Source organism: Eurosta solidaginis, chromosome 3, assembly GCF_040869045.1.
Source record: "Eurosta solidaginis isolate ZX-2024a chromosome 3, ASM4086904v1, whole genome shotgun sequence".
NCBI classification, from domain to species: domain Eukaryota; kingdom Metazoa; phylum Arthropoda; class Insecta; order Diptera; family Tephritidae; genus Eurosta; species Eurosta solidaginis.
In genome coordinates, this window is record NC_090321.1 from 137,634,696 (window position 1) to 137,655,524 (window position 20,829).

At 36.5% G+C, this 20,829-nt stretch overlaps 1 protein-coding gene and 1 long non-coding RNA gene across 6 annotated transcripts in view; one reads left to right on the top strand and one right to left on the bottom strand.

Moving 5' to 3' along the window:
- The window catches only part of LOC137244301 (uncharacterized), a 52,484-nt gene extending 40,843 nt beyond the window's left edge, over positions 1–11,641 (top strand). Inside the window, exons 5-6 of the long non-coding RNA XR_010950886.1 lie at positions 11,228–11,353; positions 11,429–11,641. This is a non-coding gene — a long non-coding RNA (uncharacterized lncRNA). The remainder of the gene's footprint in view (positions 1–11,227; positions 11,354–11,428) is intronic.
- Positions 1–20,829, bottom strand: part of fliI (FLII actin remodeling protein) — a 426,153-nt gene that overhangs the window by 44,714 nt on the left and 360,610 nt on the right. For 2 of the 5 annotated variants that reach the window (XM_067773106.1, XM_067773100.1), the window contains 2 exons: positions 1,161–1,439; positions 644–1,105 (listed from right to left, as the gene is read on the bottom strand). The exons of 2 other annotated variants lie outside the window; for them this stretch is intronic. In XM_067773106.1, coding sequence (XP_067629207.1) covers positions 971–1,105; positions 1,161–1,439 — 414 coding nt within the window. In that variant the 3' untranslated portion in view covers positions 644–970. Of the gene's footprint in view, positions 1–643; positions 1,106–1,156; positions 1,440–20,829 lie in introns of those variants that run through there. One more of the 5 variants, XM_067773101.1, reaches the window with a different exon arrangement.

Below are 20,829 nucleotides of genomic sequence, written 5' to 3' on the forward strand. Positions count from 1 at the left end.
GTACGAGTCCGCCCGTTACCCGACCGTTCAACCGCCCTACCGAACCTCCTCTACTCCAACGACCGTTAGCCGCCGCTCCGCCCCCTCGCCATCTTGCGTGGGAAAGCTGCTGCCCGCCTAATATCTCCAGCCGTGTGTGTGTGTGTTCGTAACACATAAATATCGTGTATTTATTCAGTAGGGGTTTGTGGGACCTTTACTCGACTCTGGATTGACTGAGCGTTACCCCAGGCTTAGACAAAACCCACCTCATAAAGTCCAGCATAAGAAGTTGACCACAGTGACAGGGTTGTTTTTTTAAGTGAAAGGTAATGAAGGGTGGCAGCGCGCAAGCGTTGCGAGCAGCAATATCCATTTGTATGATATTTTATAAATAATGAGGCATCCATATACATTTCACACCAACTAATATTAGTAATCACATAATCGTGTATTTATTCATGAAAAGCTACTTTTTCACTTGTTTCTTAAGAATTTTTTTTCTTTGAAAATGCAACCATGTGCACAGAAAATCGTGTGGTACGCTAAATATCATCTCTGAGAAACTCACCTCTATTGACATTCTCTCCTGAGTGAAGCTACTATTTCACTTTGGTATGCAAATGAAACCAAAAGCAGGGCTAAATTTAATGCCATATAGAAGTTTTATAAATAACTTTTTTATTTTACTTTAATTAGTGTTGTTGTTGTAGCAGTGCTTCGCTCCGCCCTCAATTAGTGTTGCAACTATAGAGCTTATCGTTCAACCAAATAAGAACATTGACACTAAGTTCAGTTGTAACCTTATTTTTTGATAAGGATATAACTCTAAGAAAATGCAATGAGCAAACTCACTACTCAATGAGCAGGTTCCAAGGCATTCATTTGCGGAGTTTGAAGACTTTGAATAAAAAATGCAGCAGGATTTATATTAAAAACGGAAATTTGAAACATTTATAGCTCATGTTGATGATATGGTACGTCTTTTTATTTACTCCGGTGGTACTTTATGGGCACTCCAACCATGAAAACACTTTGTAAAACGTTTCGATTCTTTGTTTTTCAATGTGAGGAAAAGCTTTCGTGGTTTTTCAGGTTGTTTAATACGCAGATGTTGGATATAAACCTGAATTAAATATATTTGTTCATATAATGGTTTTAGATTTTTTACCAGTACTTACTTGCGCGGATTTGTATGCCAATTTAATTTCCACCTCACTACATCTAGAACCGAGCCACAAAAAAACTTGCTCACCATTGTCTAATATCATGATGTCATCATCTGCCAAATCATCCTGACAAAAATCGGTACATTTTTCAGCAACGGTGAAGTATCCCCTCTCGTTGGAACACCGGAAAAGCCGAGTATAATTCATAAAATCTGCACTTGTGTCGTAAGCCTTACGACCACCCAAAGCTACCCAAAAGAAATTTTCTGGTTCGTCGCCTTCATTTAGAATCTATATATTGAAAGATACATATCGTTACCTTAATTCACAAAAGCCCTAAGTACAGATTTTTCGAAACTGTTTTTTCCGACGATTTTTGTGTGATTACATTAAAGTACACCCCAGAATAAATTTGAAAGTGTTAGAACCAACAAGGAGTTGCGCCACTTTAAAAAAGCAATTTCTGCATGTAGTGAATTGAAAAAAAATGTTTTTTGCTTTATTGGTTAGAGCCTTTGTGAAGTATGCTAACGATGTACAAAACAGTATATTAAGCCGTATCATGTAAAAGTTGAAAATGTGGTCATTATTTTCATACTTACCTTTACAAACAGTTCAAAAATTATAAAAAATAAATTTTCGGCCCTATAAAAGCACTGAGTTAGGGCTTTTCTCTATATTTTCTGTATCTTATTTTCATTTTTGGCAAGTACTAAAAAATCAGTTATTTCCTTTATTCTTACATTTTTTTTGATATGTACGAATAAAAGGTGCCGGTTTTAAAAAAATGTCCATAAAAGCTTAACGTGGTCAGTTAGGTTAACGACTTCTTCGGACGAATTGCGCCCTGCGTTGGTTTAATACCTTAGCAACAATGTATCACTCATTGAATGCAATTGTCGAATATATGAGTTATAAAGAAAAAACAAATTTCGCGGGTTGTTTGTTTTAATGATAGGTTGTGTGGAACTGACCGGTCAATAACACCTTACAAAGTCTGAGTGTGTCCATAGTGTTACCAAAATTTGTTTGAAGACCAAACGGAAGAACCGCAATCAGATTCCACGAGTGTTGTACCCTCCTTTGCCAACTCATCGGCCTTTTCGTTACTTTCTATCCCTTTATGGCCGGAAACCCAGTATAGATGTATGGTCCGGCCTGAGCGGGGTTTTTCCAATGTTTCTTTGCATTCCAGAACACTTCTTTATGAAGTACCGTTTGCCCGATATTAGGTGGCGCTATCTTGCTACGGCCATAAGGCCTGCACTCAATCTGTCCCTAGGCCTGAAACCTTATTTTTGCCCATTAGGTCTGCAGGTGAGATGAGTTGAATGCATTGCAAATCATTGTTTTTAGCGATACGCTCTCCTGAAAATTCTTGTTCCAAAAAAAAATCGTTAATCCGATATGGTACCTCAAGATTCCGAACGCTTCAAGAAAATTAAGAGGCTCGAAAACTTTAAATGTAGAAGGTATTAAAAGAAATAAGTAAGGTGGTTTCCTCTACAAATTAGGCGGTGTAAATTATATATATGTATGTACTAATGTATATGGTCCCAGCATATATATACACATTCGTTACTCACAGACGAAATTCGCATAGTTCTAGTCGATTTCAACGAACACAACGACTTCTGGCATTCCAATTTCCCAGCCTACGGTAGGGGGCCGGACCTTGTAGAACAAACAGATGACACGACGTTTAGCGCCGTGAATGAAGACGACACCAACTGAGTCGTAGTTGTCAGAGTTCGCTAGATACCTCCATGGGAAGAGAAGGGCTGAAAAACTGCGTTCCAAATTGAACATCAATAAATAAAAAGGAGTTATCAAACAAATAGCTGACTTCATGAAGCGGCAGAACATACGCATATCTGCGATAGAAGAGCCGAAGATTACTGAAAAATCTGCTTTGCGCCAGAGGAAGGGGTGGCGGACTCGCATTTATCACCCATCACTCTATGCAATACAATCTATTTGACCCGAAATCGTTCGGGTCGGGACAGTAACTTGAAGAGTCAGGGGATATATTTTAAATCAGTATATATTAGATGTAACAGGTGCTTAGCATCCTCCGCTTAAATAAAATGAACACACAACGACATACTTGAAAATAACGAATATTATATTTATAAAAACACCGATTTGCCCTAAAAATCACCAAAGCTTAGATAACATCTAACAAACTGTTACCTCTCTGCCAGTATTGGTAACCCATGGTCCACAGTAAAGTCCCTTTGACGACAAACCGCTGTCGGATGCGAGGAAATGCGCGAGTTCTTTTTGACCGACAATATGTAATGCATTCCACGGTTGACAAATCCAGACAGCAGGCCAATAGACGCGCACATTCACATATACACAATACGTCTCCCATTACCACCACCGCCAAATAGGTTAAAAAAGCAATCAAACTTGCTAAGCCGTTTACAGCAGTATGCCCGGATAGGATTGCTACCATGCCGGTGCTTAAAAACTTTAGCTACCTAAAGTTACCTAAACTTTAGTTACCTGGAGCTTGTCTTCAACCTGTCTCTCTTCACTTTGGTCATACCTTAAAAAATAGAAAATGGGAGGGTGGAACCGCTACAAAAATCAGCGAAACCCGCTAACGAAGGAGACGCCGGATATCTCTCTTATAGCCAGTATCCCGGACACTTGAAGCCGTCATTCTCCCTTATTTGACCGCAAACCTGCTACTTGCAAGCCATCAGCATTGCTTCCAAAAATTACATAGCACCTCCATCCAGCTAAACCAGAGACAATATCAACATAGAGACATTGCAGGGACGAAAAATAGTGTGAAGCAAGCTTCACAAAACCTCTAGTAGGTTACATTCACCACTTACCACAGCAGAATTTGTTAAACTACCACTGTCTGTATTTATTATTTAACAATTACACTGGACCACGAATTTCAACTTTTTTTCTTTACCAGAAACACCGTTATGAAATTCGTATGTAAAATCACCCCCTGATTTCGAAAATTGAGTTCATTTTTGATTCTATGGTACCGTTTTTGAGATATTTGCAATTTACCGTTATTCGAAAAAACCAAAAAGATGGCTCCCTTTAATTACGTATATCTCACGAACGGGTCAAGCAATCGGAAAGACGATAAAATTTGCTATAAATGCATCATACATTGTTTTTTGCTCAACCATATAGTTTTCGAGATATTAGCTCATCATTTCAGATTTTTGTTTTTTTTTATGAAACAATATGAAACAAATTACTTTTTGCGAGGGCAGCATTCCAAAACCACAACTTTTTATCCAAATATTTTTTATTTACGTAAAGCTCTGTTTAATTAGAAAAAAGATAAGCTATCATCGAAGAAAATCGATGCAAAACTGCGTAAGTTATAAGCGATCAAATAAAAATACTCAGGTTGCGCAACTTCAATGTATGTATACATACATATATTAAAGGTATAAAGTGCAAATGGGATATTATCCGGATAAACGAATAACACCATAACAATGATAATACTTTTTCTTTAAATAAATGAAATAGTACTTTTAATACTCGAATTGTTTTATAGTAGGTAGAGTGGTTGCATCGAAAGGAAGAGTGGTTGGGTTCGAAAGCTGCTGTAGGCATGTAGTTATAAACATGTATTTCCGTCACTTATGGGTAAGTATGCAGGTAGATTTTTCTTCTTTCCGATTCTTTCCGATTCTTATTTGCAATTGCTTGACCCGTTCGTGAGATATACGTAATTAAAGGGAGCCATCTTTTTGGTTTTTTCGAATAACGGTAAATTGAATTATCTCAACAACGGTACCATAGAATCAAAAATGAACTCGATTTTCGAAATCATGGGGTAGTTTTACATACGAATTTCATAACGGCGTCTCTGGTAAATTTTGGCCGTCGACCAGTGTTATTTGTACACTTTTTATTCAGATAATGAGTTCAGAATTCACATTTTTACACTCCAAAACTAAAATCGGTGTATTTTGTGTGCTTAAATTATGTTAAAAATCGTTTTAAAATGTGTGGTGTGGTGGAAGTTACCTACTAGAATTTTGTGAAGCTCCGCTACTTTTCACTGAAGTTCGCGCATGCAACATCTTTATATTCAAAAATTTTTGGTTAAACGCCATCAGCACACACACAAATTACGCATTGAACCCAAAACCTCACCACAGAAAAGTACGCCTGACGCTAGACTTGTCAAAAGCTTTTGGCATAGTCAGTCAAAGCACGTTAACGCAGGAGTAGGAAGGGTCTACCTCTCCGACTAGTCCCAAAATGTAGACCGCGAATTATTTGTGTGGTCGATAGGCATCGGTTCAGTTCAGGAAGGTAAAGTGGTGCTGCAGGGTTGTATCCTATCCTCACTTTAGTTTAGTTTTTACATATGGAAGCTCCCTTCCCCACCCGGAGGAGTTACCAATGTTTGCCTTAATGCTAGCTGCACAATAATGGTAACAGGTTCCAGCCCTTCCGTTGATGAGCTTCGCTGTAAAATTAACAACTATCTGCCTATCTCTTTCAGTTTTTTTGCTCCCGAAACTTGGCGTTGTAACCGACCAAGTCTTCGGTTACCATATTCATGACGTGGACGACACGGGTTTCGGAAAAATTGGATATCACTGTCGATGGAATTACGCTACCAAGTGTACGACTTAACGACCATAGCTTACCAAACTGGTAGAGAGGTCTCAGTTCTCGCACTTCGCGCGCTTTAGTTTATCCACAGCAAGTTGTCTGATGCGTAAAGTTTATGTTCCTGATCTGAGGGTCGCTAGGGGCTTAACTTTCTCTCGTCGAAGTTCCGGCCTCTGTTGAAAAACTTGGCCGGTTTTCCGGAATTCCAGCGGGAATAAAGCGAGCCGACGCGGATTTAATGATCTTTCATGTTTCCCTTGTCGGACATGTGTTCTTTATAATCGGCTTATTTTCCTTTTTTTTTAAAGCAAAGAATATGCGGCGCATAATGGGGTAAAATGGGAAAAGTTGTCTCAAAATCAAATTTCTCAGCAACGGCGAAGGCAAGAGTTATCAACCAAACAACCCTTGAAAGGCCAATTCTTTGCCAATATGAGAATAAAATAATTTAAAAAAAATGTTTAAGTTAAACGGTTTTATTTAAAACAATACTTACATAATTATTAGTAATACTATAAGCTAGAAAATAATTAGGTAGGTCCTAGGTACTAGTCATCACACTCCTCACCAATCTAGGGCGTTGATCAGACAAATAAATATCTATAGGCGTAGGGCGCGTGAAATTTCTAAAAACGTGAGGCGTAGCATAACCTGATTAAGGTTCTGTTGGTCTTACTTATAGTCTAAGAGCTGGCTACTGAGATAGCAACATGACTCGGTCCAAGGAATATCTCACCTGGAAAAGGTTCAATTAGAAACGGCGAACCGAAAGCCCGACCGCCAGAAGGTGCACTGGAAGCTGTATGCGTGGGCGCGCGGATAAAGATGCGTATTTTTTCCATAAAAAACTGCTAACGGACAAGGCTGAAAATTCATTGAGGTATTCACTATACTTAGCTGTAATAGGAGAACAATTGCCAAAACTGTAAGTGGAAGCCAAATGGTTGCCAGAAGTCGACCAAGTTGCGAAAATTTTGCAAAATTTACATGTTGAGGGACACTTCTGGCAATCTTATTATTTATTTATTATGCCTTGAAAAGAGTTCCTGTAAAATGCCAGAAGATAAAATGGAAGCAATCCCGAGATATCGAGGAGAGTAGGCGTGAGCGTAGGCCAGCGGCGCGCGGCTATTTGACTAATTAATTTAATTAAAATGTAAATTTTACTTAGATTTGTTTATATTTAACTCTAACTAGTCGTATTATTGCAAAATAAGTTTAAAGAAATGAATATTTTTCGACAAACAATTTCGTGATACTCCAATGTGGGTAGGCTTTAATTAAAAATCACCAACTATAGCAGCGTTAAGCAAAAAATTGTTTATCTCATGCCGATCAATGAGTCTCCTACAAATCCCGCAGTGGTGTATAAAACTATGAGACAGACTCAGAAAATTGATAGAGAATACCAACAAAATTATATGCAGATTACGTACGATCTAGCTATTTCCAAACTTGCATATCAGATACAATCAATTGAAAAACCTCACTTTGATGATCTTTTCATACATATGGGTGCCTTTCATGTAATGATGGCATATTTAAAGGCTGTAGGGAAATACATAGATGACTGTGGGTTAACTCATAGGATGGTCGAGAGTAAATTAATAGCCAGTGAATCAGTAAACGGTTTCATAAGCCGCAAGCATTACAAATGCTGTAAGCGACTACATCCGTTGATTTCTCTAGGATTACAGATTTTACATGTAGAATTTTTCATTCAGAAGTGTGGTTTAAATATTTCTGAGCACACTAAGGACTTTCTAATAAAACTACAGTCAGAAAAATTGTCAAACGATGCATTTACTGACAGGGACTTTGTTCAACTGATAGAGAAATATAGACAGTTTAAAAAAGATACACTCATTGGAATACATGGTAAAACTGCACAATTTTTTATAATGTATATAGAATTTATTAATTACTATATGATGTTACTAGAAGCATTCGTGTAGGAGATTTCGATCTCTACGAATTTATCATGCCAAAACTGAGTAATTTATTTTTCATATTTAATCAAGCTAACTAGCCCGATGGCTGTATAAGAAGAACGTCTAACTCCTTTTCGCGTATTCCGACAGATCTAACACTAGAACAGACCGTGAATGCTGATGCAACAAAAATATTGACAGGAGTAACACACTTTACGAACTCGATCAGTGCTCGACAGCGATGGGCTAAAAGTCATGGCTTGAGATCATACATAATTTATCATGTGTTTGATTACTGGGGATTGAAAAAGTTCAGGATGCAACATCGAGATTAGAAAAGTACCAAATAGTTAAAGATTCTGAAAGTGCACTTGAATTTGTGAATAAATTGAAAAACAATTTGAATCCGTTTGATACCGAAAAGTTGGATAAAAATCTACTATATAATATAAAGTGATCGTACCGCGCCTAATTTCGTGGCTGAATTTCTTCTCAATGTAGAAAAGAAAGGACAAGAACTGAGAGAAACATTTATAATAGAGTGCTCACAAGACGATCGAAGATTTGAATCTACTATAAAGCAGAATAAAAGAATGAATTTCACAAGCTGCAATGCAAAAAAGAAAATCGTTAAAAATAATAAAGTGCAAGAAGTACGCATTCAACGTGATTTATTCGGCCGTATGTTGGGAATTTCGATGGAAAACTCAACTGACTTGGAGAAGATATTTACTTTCCCTATTACTCCGATGCCTCATTCTTTATGCCATTCAGATGCCATTCAGATGGAACGATATGTGGTACTAAAAAAGCTGTATTGATGAGAAGTCTTCGGTGTGATTCACCTTTGCCAGCGCATATCGATGTTGTAATTGTTGACGGTTTCTTTACCACAATCGTTCGGTGATATTTCTAAAAAATTCTTCAAATTCTCACTAGTTACAATACACGATATGTGCATATTATTTTTGACCGATACTGCTCCCCATCTATCAATGGTTATGAGCGTTCATTAAGAAGAAGTTCCGAAAGTAATCATGACTACGTCATATCTGGTCCAGAACAAGCGATGACGAATGACTTTGCAACAGAGCTTAGAAATTATAAATTTAAAGAAGGAAGAGTTCCAGAAAGCCTTCGCAAACTTGGGGAACACGTCAGTCAATGTTGAAGAAACATTTGCAAAAGTTAAAACATTTATCTGTCTTATGTATGAATTTAGATCGACGAAAAATATTAACGATGTGAGGTTTCAAATGATTCTTCGTAATTACACAGCGAAGAAAACTGATGAAGCTTTCCTCAAAAAGCATTTGAAAAACTTTGATGCTTCATACAAGATTTTTGTTACCGATCAGTTTGTTTGGCATGCAGATTTTTTAATTTTTATAAGCTTTTCTGATCTAATTGTTGATAGTGCGAATAAAAGAGACTTATTCCACCTTATAACTCAACGTTTCGCCAAATTTCCTTGGCATCATCAGGAGTTGAGATATCTATATTTATTTAATATAAGAAAGCGAACATTACAATAAGTTTTTATTTTTTTTACATCCATATATATAGAGATATGTAAGGAGACGGTGAACATGATTACACATCAAACAAAAATTACACTTGACAATAATGTTAATTTTGCACTTACTTACATAAAAATGTGTTGCTTTAAATATTCAAATATGTTAAAACCATTAAACTATTAAAACTAAATCAAAAATCGATACCATCGTTTTTTGTGGTAAACTTGTCACTATAAATGCTATAAACATAATAAATATGAGGCGGCAATATTGTCAGTGTCTTCTCTTCTGTTAATCGTATGTTCTCTTTTTTGAAGTATTCGAAGGCTCTCTATGGTGTATCTCGTTTTTTCTCTTTTCTCTTTGTCCAATATTCTTGTATTTGCAAAGTCAGCTGTGTGGTTGTTTGTTACCGCGTGTTGAGATAAAGCTGTGCTTTGTTTTTGTTTGCATATGTCGGCTTCGTGTTCAGCTAATCGCGTACCTAGTGTTCTTTTTGTTGTGCCAATGTACACTTTGTTGCAGTTTTCGCTGTCGTTACCTTTGCACTGTATTTCATATACTACATTACTTTGTTGTTGGATATCTATAGGGCTTTTTGTTTTAGTGAAACACGTCGCTAGAGTGCAATTCGATTTGAATGCCAATGTTGTGTGGGATGTTCTCTTATTATTATGATCATGTGCAAGACTTTCTGTCAGCCTGGGAATGTATGTGACACTGAAGTATCGCTTTGTTTGGTTATCTATATTTGGGGTTTGTTTTGTTGTGTTTTTTATGTCCATTAGTTTTTTGTCGATTAGATTGGTTATTAAGTAGTCAGGGTAGTTATTCTTTTTAAGCGTGTTTTTAATATTTCTTACATTGGTCTCATGAAACTGTTGATGGCTTATTGATAATACTTTATGTATAAAATTATTTGCTGTATTAATTTTATATTTAAAGGGCTGAGAAGAAAAATAGTTCATTAGGCGCCCAGAAGCCGTTGGTTTAGAGTACCAATCTAAAATCAAATTATTGTTGTTGTTGTGAATGCGGGTGTCCAAGAAAGGGATACTGCCATTTACTTCTTTCTCTATAGTAAATTTTAACTTGTTGTGGTATTTGTTGAGTGTATCTAAAATTATATTTGCGTCGTCCTTTTCAATAATCGGGAAGATGTCGTCTACGTATTTGACTAGAAATTTTATTTGTATGCCGTGTTGTTTTTGGAGTTCCATGAATGTGAAGTTGAGTACATCGTCCATGACTATGTCGGCAATAGTGGGGGAGAGGGGGTTGCCCATGGGCATGCCATAAGTTTGTGTATACATTTTGTCGTTGTGTGTAAGAGAACATCCCACACAACATTGGCATTCAAATCGAATTGCACTCTAGCGACGTGTTTCACTAAAACAAAAAGCCCTATAGATATCCAACAACAAAGTAATGTAGTATATGAAATACAGTGCAAAGGTAACGACAGCGAAAACTGCAACAAAGTGTACATTGGCACAACAAAAAGAAGACTAGGTACGCGATTAGCTGAACACGAAGCCGACATACGCAAACAAAAACAAAGCACAGCTTTATCTCAACACGCGGTAACAAACAACCACACAGCTGACTTTGCAAATACAAGAATATTGGACAAAGAGAAAAGAGAAAAAACGAGATACACCATAGAGAGCCTTCGAATACTTCAAAAAAGAGAACATCCGATTAACAGAAGAGAAGACACTGACAATATTGCCGCTTCATATTTATTATGTTTATAGCATTTATAGTGACAAGTTTACCACAAAAAACGATGGTATCGATTTTTGATTTAGTTTTAATAGTTTAATGGTTTTAACATATTTGAATATTTAAAGCAACACATTTTTATGTAAGTAAGTGCAAAATTAACATTATTGTCAAGTGTAATTTTTGTTTGATGCTTCATGTTTACCTCCATGCCACAGCGAGTTATATCAACAAATGAGAAGGGCACATTATATTTCACATGTATGGAATAATGCAACACTTCCAGATCCAGTAGTATTAGATCCAGAGGACTATGGGTGGACCTGAGTTGATAATAAATATGACTTTTTATGGTTTGAAGGCCCCCCAACTACCATCATCAGTGAAAGACGTAATTTAAACGATGAACAAGGTAAATTTCAGTTTCCGTTCAAGTCAATTAAGTACGTGAAAACTTCGATATAATAACGCATTCCTTTTTTTCCAGTTGACAGCGACGTGTCTGAATATGATAGCGATGAAGATCCAGAATATGAAGATAATGAAGAAGATGTATTCGATACTGATTATGAAAATAACTGAATTATACTTCGTTCGTAAATTTTAATTGAGCGTAGTCATTGAGCTATATGTTTCAATTTAATGGATTTTTGAAGTTCTTATAAAATAATACGTTTTCCGAATTAGCGTCTGCCATTTGTGTGGTAGTATTCTTAGTTCCTTATGAAACCTCCAATAAATTGACAGAAGTGTCCATAAACTTTTTATCAGATAAAATAAGTCAGAATCGATCGCTGCCCGAGCCGCTGGGCCGCGCGCCGCTGGCCGACGCTCACGCCTACTCTCCTCGATATCTCGGTATTGCTTCCATGTTATCTTCTAAGTATACTGAATACCTGAACGAATTTTCAGCCTTGGCCGTTAACAGTTTTTAAAAAAAATACGCATCTTTATCCGCCCGCCCACACATACAACTTTCAGTGCGCCTTCTGGAGGTCGGGCTTTCGGTCCACCGTTACTAATGGAACCTTTTCCAGGTGAAATATTCCTTGGGCCGAGTCATGTTGCTATCTCAGTAGCCAGCTCTCCGTCTATTATACATATACATATGAAAATATCATTTGTAAAGATATGTATGAGCGGTTGGCTATCAATAGAAATTTGACGCGGCCGACGCTTTTATTTATTTATCTGATCAACGGCCTAGATTGATGATGAGTGGGATGACTAGTACCTAGTTACCTAATTGTTTTCTAGTTTTTAGTATTTTTATTACTTAATGTAAGTATAGTTTTCAAAAAAACCGTTTAACTTAAAAATTATTTCTCATTATATTTATTTCATTTGGTATCTCATTATTACAAGGACTCTTTCCTGAGAATTTGTTACAATCTAACTCCTCAATACATAATCCTTCCAAAGACTTTAGTCGGCTCAGCGCCACGTATGCTTGTCCCTCCTCGAACAATTTTAGCCTAAATACGAAACAGTGTGGTTAACTGTACTGCATTGCATTTTGTGGGCAGTGGAAGCCCATGTCATAAATAAGGGTAACATACTCTTTTCAGCCGTTCCATAAAATTTGAAAAATGTGTACGCCGTCTCTTCTAAAGCGGATCTGGGCTGACATTACATCTGTTTGATACATTTGAGTTCGACGAAACTGAGGCCAAACAATTTCAGTAGTGCATCCGATTGCTCCGTTCACCACTCTTTTGGATACATCAATATTGGACCGCAAAATAACTCTTGCTCCTATAAATATTTCAAGTTCAGCCGGTAAGCCTCCAGTCTTGTTTATATATGTGGTTATTATATTAGCTAAATTCAAATTGGCGTCAATTAGCTAGTCCTGAGCTTTTATTTTATTTCAAAAAGCGATTTCTATTTCTGTATGTAATATGTGTTCCAAATTTGAGCCAATTCGGACCACAAATACGATTTTTTTGAATATCTCGACCCTTGAACCACCTAGCGGCGAATTTTTATACTCAGCTGAACAGAGCTCACAGAGTATATTAACTTTGTTCGCATAACGGTAATCCGTAACGGCATAAGCTAATCGAGATAGATATAGACTTCTATATATCAAAATTATCTGGGTGAAAAAATAAATTCATTTAGTCATGCCCGTCCGTCCGTCCGTCTGTAAACACGATAACTTGAGTAAATATTGAGTTATCTTGATGAAATTTGGTATGTAGGTTCCTGGGCGCTCATCTCAGATCGCTATTTAAAATGAACGAAATCGAACCACGCCCACTTTTTCGATATCGAAAATTTCGAAAAACCGAAAAAAGGGATGAAAATTGGTGGTGCGTTGACCTTATGACGCAAAACAGAAAATTAGTAAATTTTTGGACAATGGGCGTGGCACCGCCCACTTTTAAAAGAATATAATTTAAAAGTTTTGTAAGCTGTAATTTCGCAGTCGTTGAAGATATCATGATGAAGTTTGGCAGGCACGTTGCTCCTATTACTATGTGCGCTAAAAAAAATTAGCAAAATCAGATGAAGAACACGCCCACTTAAAAAAAAATTTTTTTAAAGTCAAATTTTAATAAAAAATTTAAAATCTTTACAGTATATAAGTAAATTATGCCAACATTCTACTCCAGTAATGATATGGTGCAACCAAATACAAAAATAAAACAAAATTTCAAAATGGGCGTGACTCCGCCCTTTTTCATTTAATTCGTCTAGAATACTTTTAAGGCCATAAGTCGAACTAAAATTTACCAATCCTTGTGAAATTTGGTGTGTGCATAGATTCTATGACGATAACTGTTTTCTGTGAAAATGGGCGAAATCGGTTGAAGTCACGCCCAGTTTTTATACACAGTCGACCGTTTGTCCTTCCGCTCGGCCGTTAACACGATAACTTGAGCAAACATCGATATATCTTAACTAAACTTAGTTCACGTACTTATCTGGACTCACTTTATCTTGGTATAAAATATGGCCGAAATCCGACTATGACCACGCCCACTTTTACGATATCGAAAATTACGAAAAATGAAAAAATGCCATAATTCTGTACCAAATATGAAAAAAGAGATGAAACACGGTAATTGGATTGGTTTATTGACGCAAAATGTAACTTTAGAAAAAAATTTGTAAAATGGGTTTGACACCTACCATATCAAGCAGAAGAAAATGAAAAAGTTCTGCAGGGCGAAATCAAAAGCCCTTGGAATCTTGGCAGGAATACTGTTCGTGGTATTACATATATAAATAAATTAGCGATACCCGACAGATGATGTCCAGGGTCACCTTGATCCACATTTCGGTCGATATCTCGAAAACGCCTTCACATATACAACTAAGGGCCACTCCCTTTTAAAACCCTCATTAATACCTTTAATTTGGTACCCATATCGTACAAACACATTATAAAGTCACCCCTGGTCCACCTTTAAGGCGTTATCTCGAAAAGTCGTTCACCTATAGAACTAAGGCCCACTGCCTTTTAAATAATCATTACCACCTTTCATTTGATACCCATACCGTACAAACGCATTCTAGAGTCACCCCTGTTACACCTTTATAGCGATATCTCGAATAGGAGTCGACCTATAGAACTAAGGCCCAGTCCCATTTAAAATACTCATTAACACCTTTCATATTATACCCATATCGTCCAAACACATTCTATAGTCACCCCTGGTCCACCCTAATTGCGATATCTCGCAAAGGCGTCCACCTATAGAACTAAGGCCCACTACGTTTTAAATAGTCATTAACACCTTTCATTTGATACCCATATCGTACAACACACATTCTAGAGTCAACCCTGGTCCACTTTTATGGCGATATCCTGAAATTGCGTCTACCCATAGAACTATGGCGCACTCCCTTTTAAAATACTCTTTAATACCTTCCATTTGAAACCAGTGTCATACAAACACATTCTAGGGTTACCCTAGGTTCATTTTGCTAAATGGTTATTTTCCATTATTTTGTCTCCAAAGCTCTCAGCTGAGTATGTAATCTTCGGTTACATCCGAACTTAGCCTTCCTTACTTGTTTTAATAGGTCTCTTTCTATTTCTGTATGTAATATGTGCTCCAAATATGAACCAAAAAATTTCTAAAATAATATTGAAAAGCGTTTTTAATAAAAATCATTTGTCAGTGCATTTTATATGGACAAATATTAACCTGTTACCAATAAACCACACCAGATGGACTAAGTGGGCAATTTAAAAGTAAAGTCCTCTCTCACCAAACGAAAATCATGCTCTACAAGTCACTTCACGCACACATCAGCATAAAAAAAAAAAAAAAATAAATGTAAGGCGCGATAACCTCCGAAGAGATCTAAGGCCGAGCTTCTCTTCCAATTTGCGTCGTGCTCCTCTTGATTTTCCCTACAAATTGGCCGGACGGGACCTACATGTTTTAAGCCGACTCCGAACGGCATCTGCAAGGCAGATGGGTTTTCACTGAGAGCTTTTCATAGCAGAAATACACCGGAGCGCTTGCCAAACACTGCCGAGGGGCGACCCCGCTTAGAAAAATTGTCTTCTAATTTAAAAACCTTATTTCTAAAATTTTGATGTTGCTTTGCCCGGGGTGCGAACCCAGGGCATACGGTGTGGCAGGCGGAGCACGCTACCATCACACCACGGTGGCCGCCGGCCATCAGCATAGTTTAGTGAATTAAAACACTCGCCTTGTTGGATGGCCATAACCGTCTAAACGGTTAAGCCCCAATGAAGTTAGTAAGTAAATAACCAGAAAGTCTAAGGAAATCTCGATCATATAAACTGCACCTAAAGCGATGGCACACATTTTGTAGGTACTTTTCGCGAAAGCTATTGTTTGGACCTATATTTTTGAAGTTATACTTCTTTATGTGCGTTATGAAAATTCGATGAGAGTGAAATTTAAAACATGTGATACAAAAGTCGCAGGTTGAAAATGCAGTTCATGTGTTTATTCGCTGTGAATTATACAAGCAAACTTGTTTTGAATGGGATGTACATATGTGTATGGGTAAATATATGGATTCTAAAAAAGCTAACAGCAAAATAGAAATAGTGCCTCTATGATGACCCATCAAAAAATTGCAGCGGTATTGAGAATAAATGTTTGTTTCATCCACTTTCTCACTCCTTCCCCCACTTCAACGGCCTCTATCTATTCCATCTAAATTACTTCATATATGGAATCTGTAAATCAAATATTGGATACCCCCTTTAAGGAAATATGGATATATCGTGAATTTACACTTCTGTTCCATTCTCATTCCTACTCCCATTTCCACGGCCTCTACCTAGTGATAGAACTTTAAGAAAAAGTATCGATACCGGTACTCGTATAAAATACTCGGATCAAAGTATCGATGATAGTACTCATACTCAGTAAAAGGTATCGAGTATACTCGATCCAAGTGAGTACTTCGGAATTTTTACCAAAAGTGAAGAAACTTTTTTTAAAACGAGATCGTATGTTTTGAATTTAATAGAAAACAAATAAGAAAGTTTAAGTTTGCACGAAACCGAGCATTATATACCCATTTCTGCGCTCTTACATATATTTTAAGGATACATTTAAAGAGAAACTTCTCGAACAATAAATGATTTGAAAGATTTTTAATCGACTTATAGCGTTTAAAAAAAGTTTTTTCAGTTAGAAAAAAGTTTCTGAAAAAACAGTTATCGATAGGCTGTGGTTTGGCAAGCACTCCGGGTGTGTTTCTCCACTGAAAAGCTTCCCAGTGAAAATTCATCTGCCTTGAGATGCCGTTAGGAATGGTTATGAAATATGTAGCATGAAGCAAATTGGAAGAGAAGCTGTGTCTAAATCTTGTGGGATGTAAATCCCGTCAAGTATTTTTTTATGTTATTAAACGTTTTGTGGAGAGATTAAAAAAATAGAACTTATGTGAACTTATTGTTATTGTAACAATGCTTCGCCCCATCCAATAGGTGCGACCACTCACAAACTGTCATCAATACCCTCTAACGGGAGTCCAAAAGAACCTGCAGTTTCAACAGGGGTGGACCACAGAGAAAGGTGTGTTAGAGGTGTTGATTCCACATTGCAATTGAAAAGATGGTTCGTGGCATGTGGTTGATTTTGGATAGGTAAAAGCCTGCTACAGTATCGAGATCAAAGTTGAGCTAGAGTAACGCGCGTCTCCTTAGGGGGATCGCTTTCCTCTTCTGCGAGCTCAGCGTATTTAACTTTAAGAACGGGGTTCGCCGGGCAATTCGTGGCATCGAAGTCACTCGAATTTTTGTGGGTATCACTGAGGACATATTTATGTTTTCGCCGTATTTCCTCATAATGCTTGCGGAGATTACTTCTTAAGACCCCGGGGGCGGGGACCTTTAATCAGGTAACTGCTGGGATGCCCAGGTTTCTATGTATTCAACAGAAACTGTTTGTCCAGCATTTCATATCTCGCCCTATTGGGGAGTACTCTCGCTTCACTGTATAGGTGGTAGGGGACATATGAAAACAGGCCGTATGGGCTCTGAGAGCGGTGTTTTGACAGGCCTGCATTTTCTTCCATTCCGTAACCTTAGCGGCCGGCCAATTTCTTTTTAAGTGGTAATGCGCGTCTTTTTACCCCAGCAACAAATCTGAGGATTTTGTCACGGCTTTTGTGTATGTTGTAAATAAGGCCGCTTATGATTTGGCCGGTGACAATGTTATTTTGCGCGAGGCAAAAAAACTGGAGGAACTAGGGAGATAGTTGTTTATTTTATTACATAGGCCATCGATGCGTGGGCCGGGACCTGCAGCCATTATCGCGCAGTCATTGGCGTAGGAAACAATCCTTAGCTCCTTCTGGTGGTTAAGAGATATGTAGAAGTTAAACAAAAGCGGCGATAGAACACCACAGTGTTTAATTCTTCTGAATTGCACCGATGCCTGCCGACCAGACAGGTAATTTGCGGTCTACCTTTTGAGACTAGGAGGAAGAGGGGACCCTTACAAGTCTTGCATTAACGTGCCGTGGTTAACTGTATCAAAGGATTTTGATAAGTCAATCTATTCTGGTAGTATTGTTACGTACTATATACATATATAGTGGAAATTTTGTCTAGATTAAAACCGTAAGTTTATTTTCTTTAAAGTAGGCGTGGTTCTTATCCATTTACGATCGGATCCATATATATTACCAAAGACCGTAAACTGCTCCACTGTGCCCAATATGACTTCGAAATAGGACTCTCTGCCTCTCTGCCTCTCCTATCTATTTAGTCTTTCGTTTCGTGCGAGCCCTTGCATAACATGTGACAGGTCTGTGTCTTCTAACTGTGACTTACTTAGTTGTTATATGTCCCTTACATCCGTACACTTTATGGTCATAAGTCGGACATCTAAGGTGTCTTCCTTAGCCTCAGCTTTCGAACATTGTTTGCATTCCAAATTACATGGTCTTTGTGACATTGCATCAGCATTGCCATGGGTATTACCTTTTCGATGCTCAATAGAAAAATCATCCCACTCAGCATTTAGTTGATTAAATTTTGAATTTCGCTACAAATCAATACAATTTGATCACTCTTTCTGACTATATAATGAGTTATCATACAATTGAACAAAGCAAATAATCAAATATGAATGCTTTTGGTTATCAAAAACTGAAAGCACTTTTCGATCACTTTTTGGAATCATTTTTGAAGTCCTTTGATGATTAAATTTAAATATTTCATAAAAATCAACAAAAAGAATAATCAAATATGCTTACCTCTGATGATCAAAAACTGAATATAGTTTTTCAATCACATTTTGGAGTCATATTTGAATCAAATGTGTTTACTTTATGTGTTTAAAAATGTATAATTATTTTTAATTCAGCTTTCTGAATCTTTTCTGACTATATATGTTGACTAAATAAAAAATAATGCATTTTATATTTGTTAAAATTTTACTTTTCATTGAAAATCTTACTTTTTTCACATACACACATTTTTTCAATCATGCAGTTCAGAAAAACTATGTATATACAAATTTTATTATTAAGATATTCTTCAAGGCAATATAATGCAAATGCTGCTCGTAACCGAAGATGTCCCGCACCATTTGTCCCAGAAAATACATAATGGTTAGACAATACAAAGGTTGTGAACTATTTGAACCCAAGGTAAGTGAAACTATCTTGACATACCTGGATACGGCTTCATCATCCCGTATCGTGTCGTATTTTAAGATGTTGACGGTCATAACTGATGTTGGATGTTATAGTCGAAGGTGTATATCGGTCAAGTTTGTTTGCGAGTTACCTGTGGTTCATGCATGCTTTCTTCCCCCGATGAAATAAGATTACTTATTATGTAGTATCTTATTTTGAATAAGATATGAAGAATAAATGCATGATAATCGCACTCAAAAATGATTCAAAAAACTCAACCAAAACGATTGAAATATGTTCACGAATGTGATCAGAATATGACTGTGGAAAACGGTCAAATATTATTTTACAACAATTAAAGCTCAATTTACAATGATATCAGATATGTATAAAAAGCGTTTCGAAATATGAATCATAAATGAATATTCATGAATAATCACATTTAAGGTACATTTTTCTCCCGACGATATTATTATTATTTTCGAACAGAAAATGCTTTCAAATTTGAACGTTTTTAATCATCTTGGGGTAAGATATTTAAATATTTTTTGATCAAAATTTTCAAAAAATGCTGATCAGTACTGCTCAAAATTGTTTGTATTGAAGCGCAAAACACAAATCATCCCAGCCAGAATTTAAGTGATTAAATTTTGAATTTCCCTACAAATCAATACAATTTGATTACTCTTTCTGATTAAATAATAGGGGGACTCATGAAAGCATATAAACTTATAAGGTGTAAAATTATATCCATTTACACACGCTGTTATATGAACGCACCTAGTAATACTCTTGATAAACTTGATTGTTTATCAGCTGCATTATTGCCAAACAAAATTTTTTTTGATTGTTATACAAATTAAAAAATGCCAAGATTAAGTAAAAAATCAAAACTAAAACGCCTTTACTTGCTGACGTTGGAGATTTCTGATGAAAATGCCAGCTGTAATGTCTGCAAGGTTGCATTCCTTTGAGTTTACCGCGTTTATACAATGAAATGTGCGCGTAAATTTATACAAACTGTGTAAATGATTTTTCATACAAAATTTGACAGCTCGTTTACGCACTAGATAAATTTATACGTTTATACACTTTATAAGGCATTTATACGATTACATGAGTCCCCCTAATGAGTTATAATACAGTGGAACAAAAGCAATAATCAAATATGAATACTTTTGATAATCAAAAACAGAAAAGCATTTTTCGATCACTTTTTGGAATAATTTTGGAAGTTCTTTGATGACTAAATTTTAATATTTCAAAAAAATCAACAAAAAGAATAATCAAATATGCTTACCTTTCGATGAACAAAAACTGAATATAGTTTTTCAATCACATTTTGGAATCATATTTGAATCAAATGTGTTTACTTTAGGTGATCAAAAATTTATAATCATTTTTCATTCAGCTTTCTGAATCTTTTATGAATATATTTGTTGACTAAATAATGAATTTTATACTTGTTGAAATTTTACTTTTCATTAAAAGTCCCTTTTTTCACATGCACGTATTTTTTCAATCATCAAGCTAAGAAAAAATATATAAAAATTTTATTATTTATGCAAAATATATTCTTCAAGACAAAAATAATGTAATGCTGTTCGTGAACGAAGATTTCCCCAACCATTTCTCCCCTTCAGTTTCCCAGAAAATACATAATTATTGCACAATACAAAGGTTGTGAGCTATTTGAACTCCAGGTAAGAGTAACTTTCTTGACATACCTGGATACGGCTTCAACATCTAATATCGTATCCGTATTTTAAGACGCAGACGATAATGCTGATGTTGGAT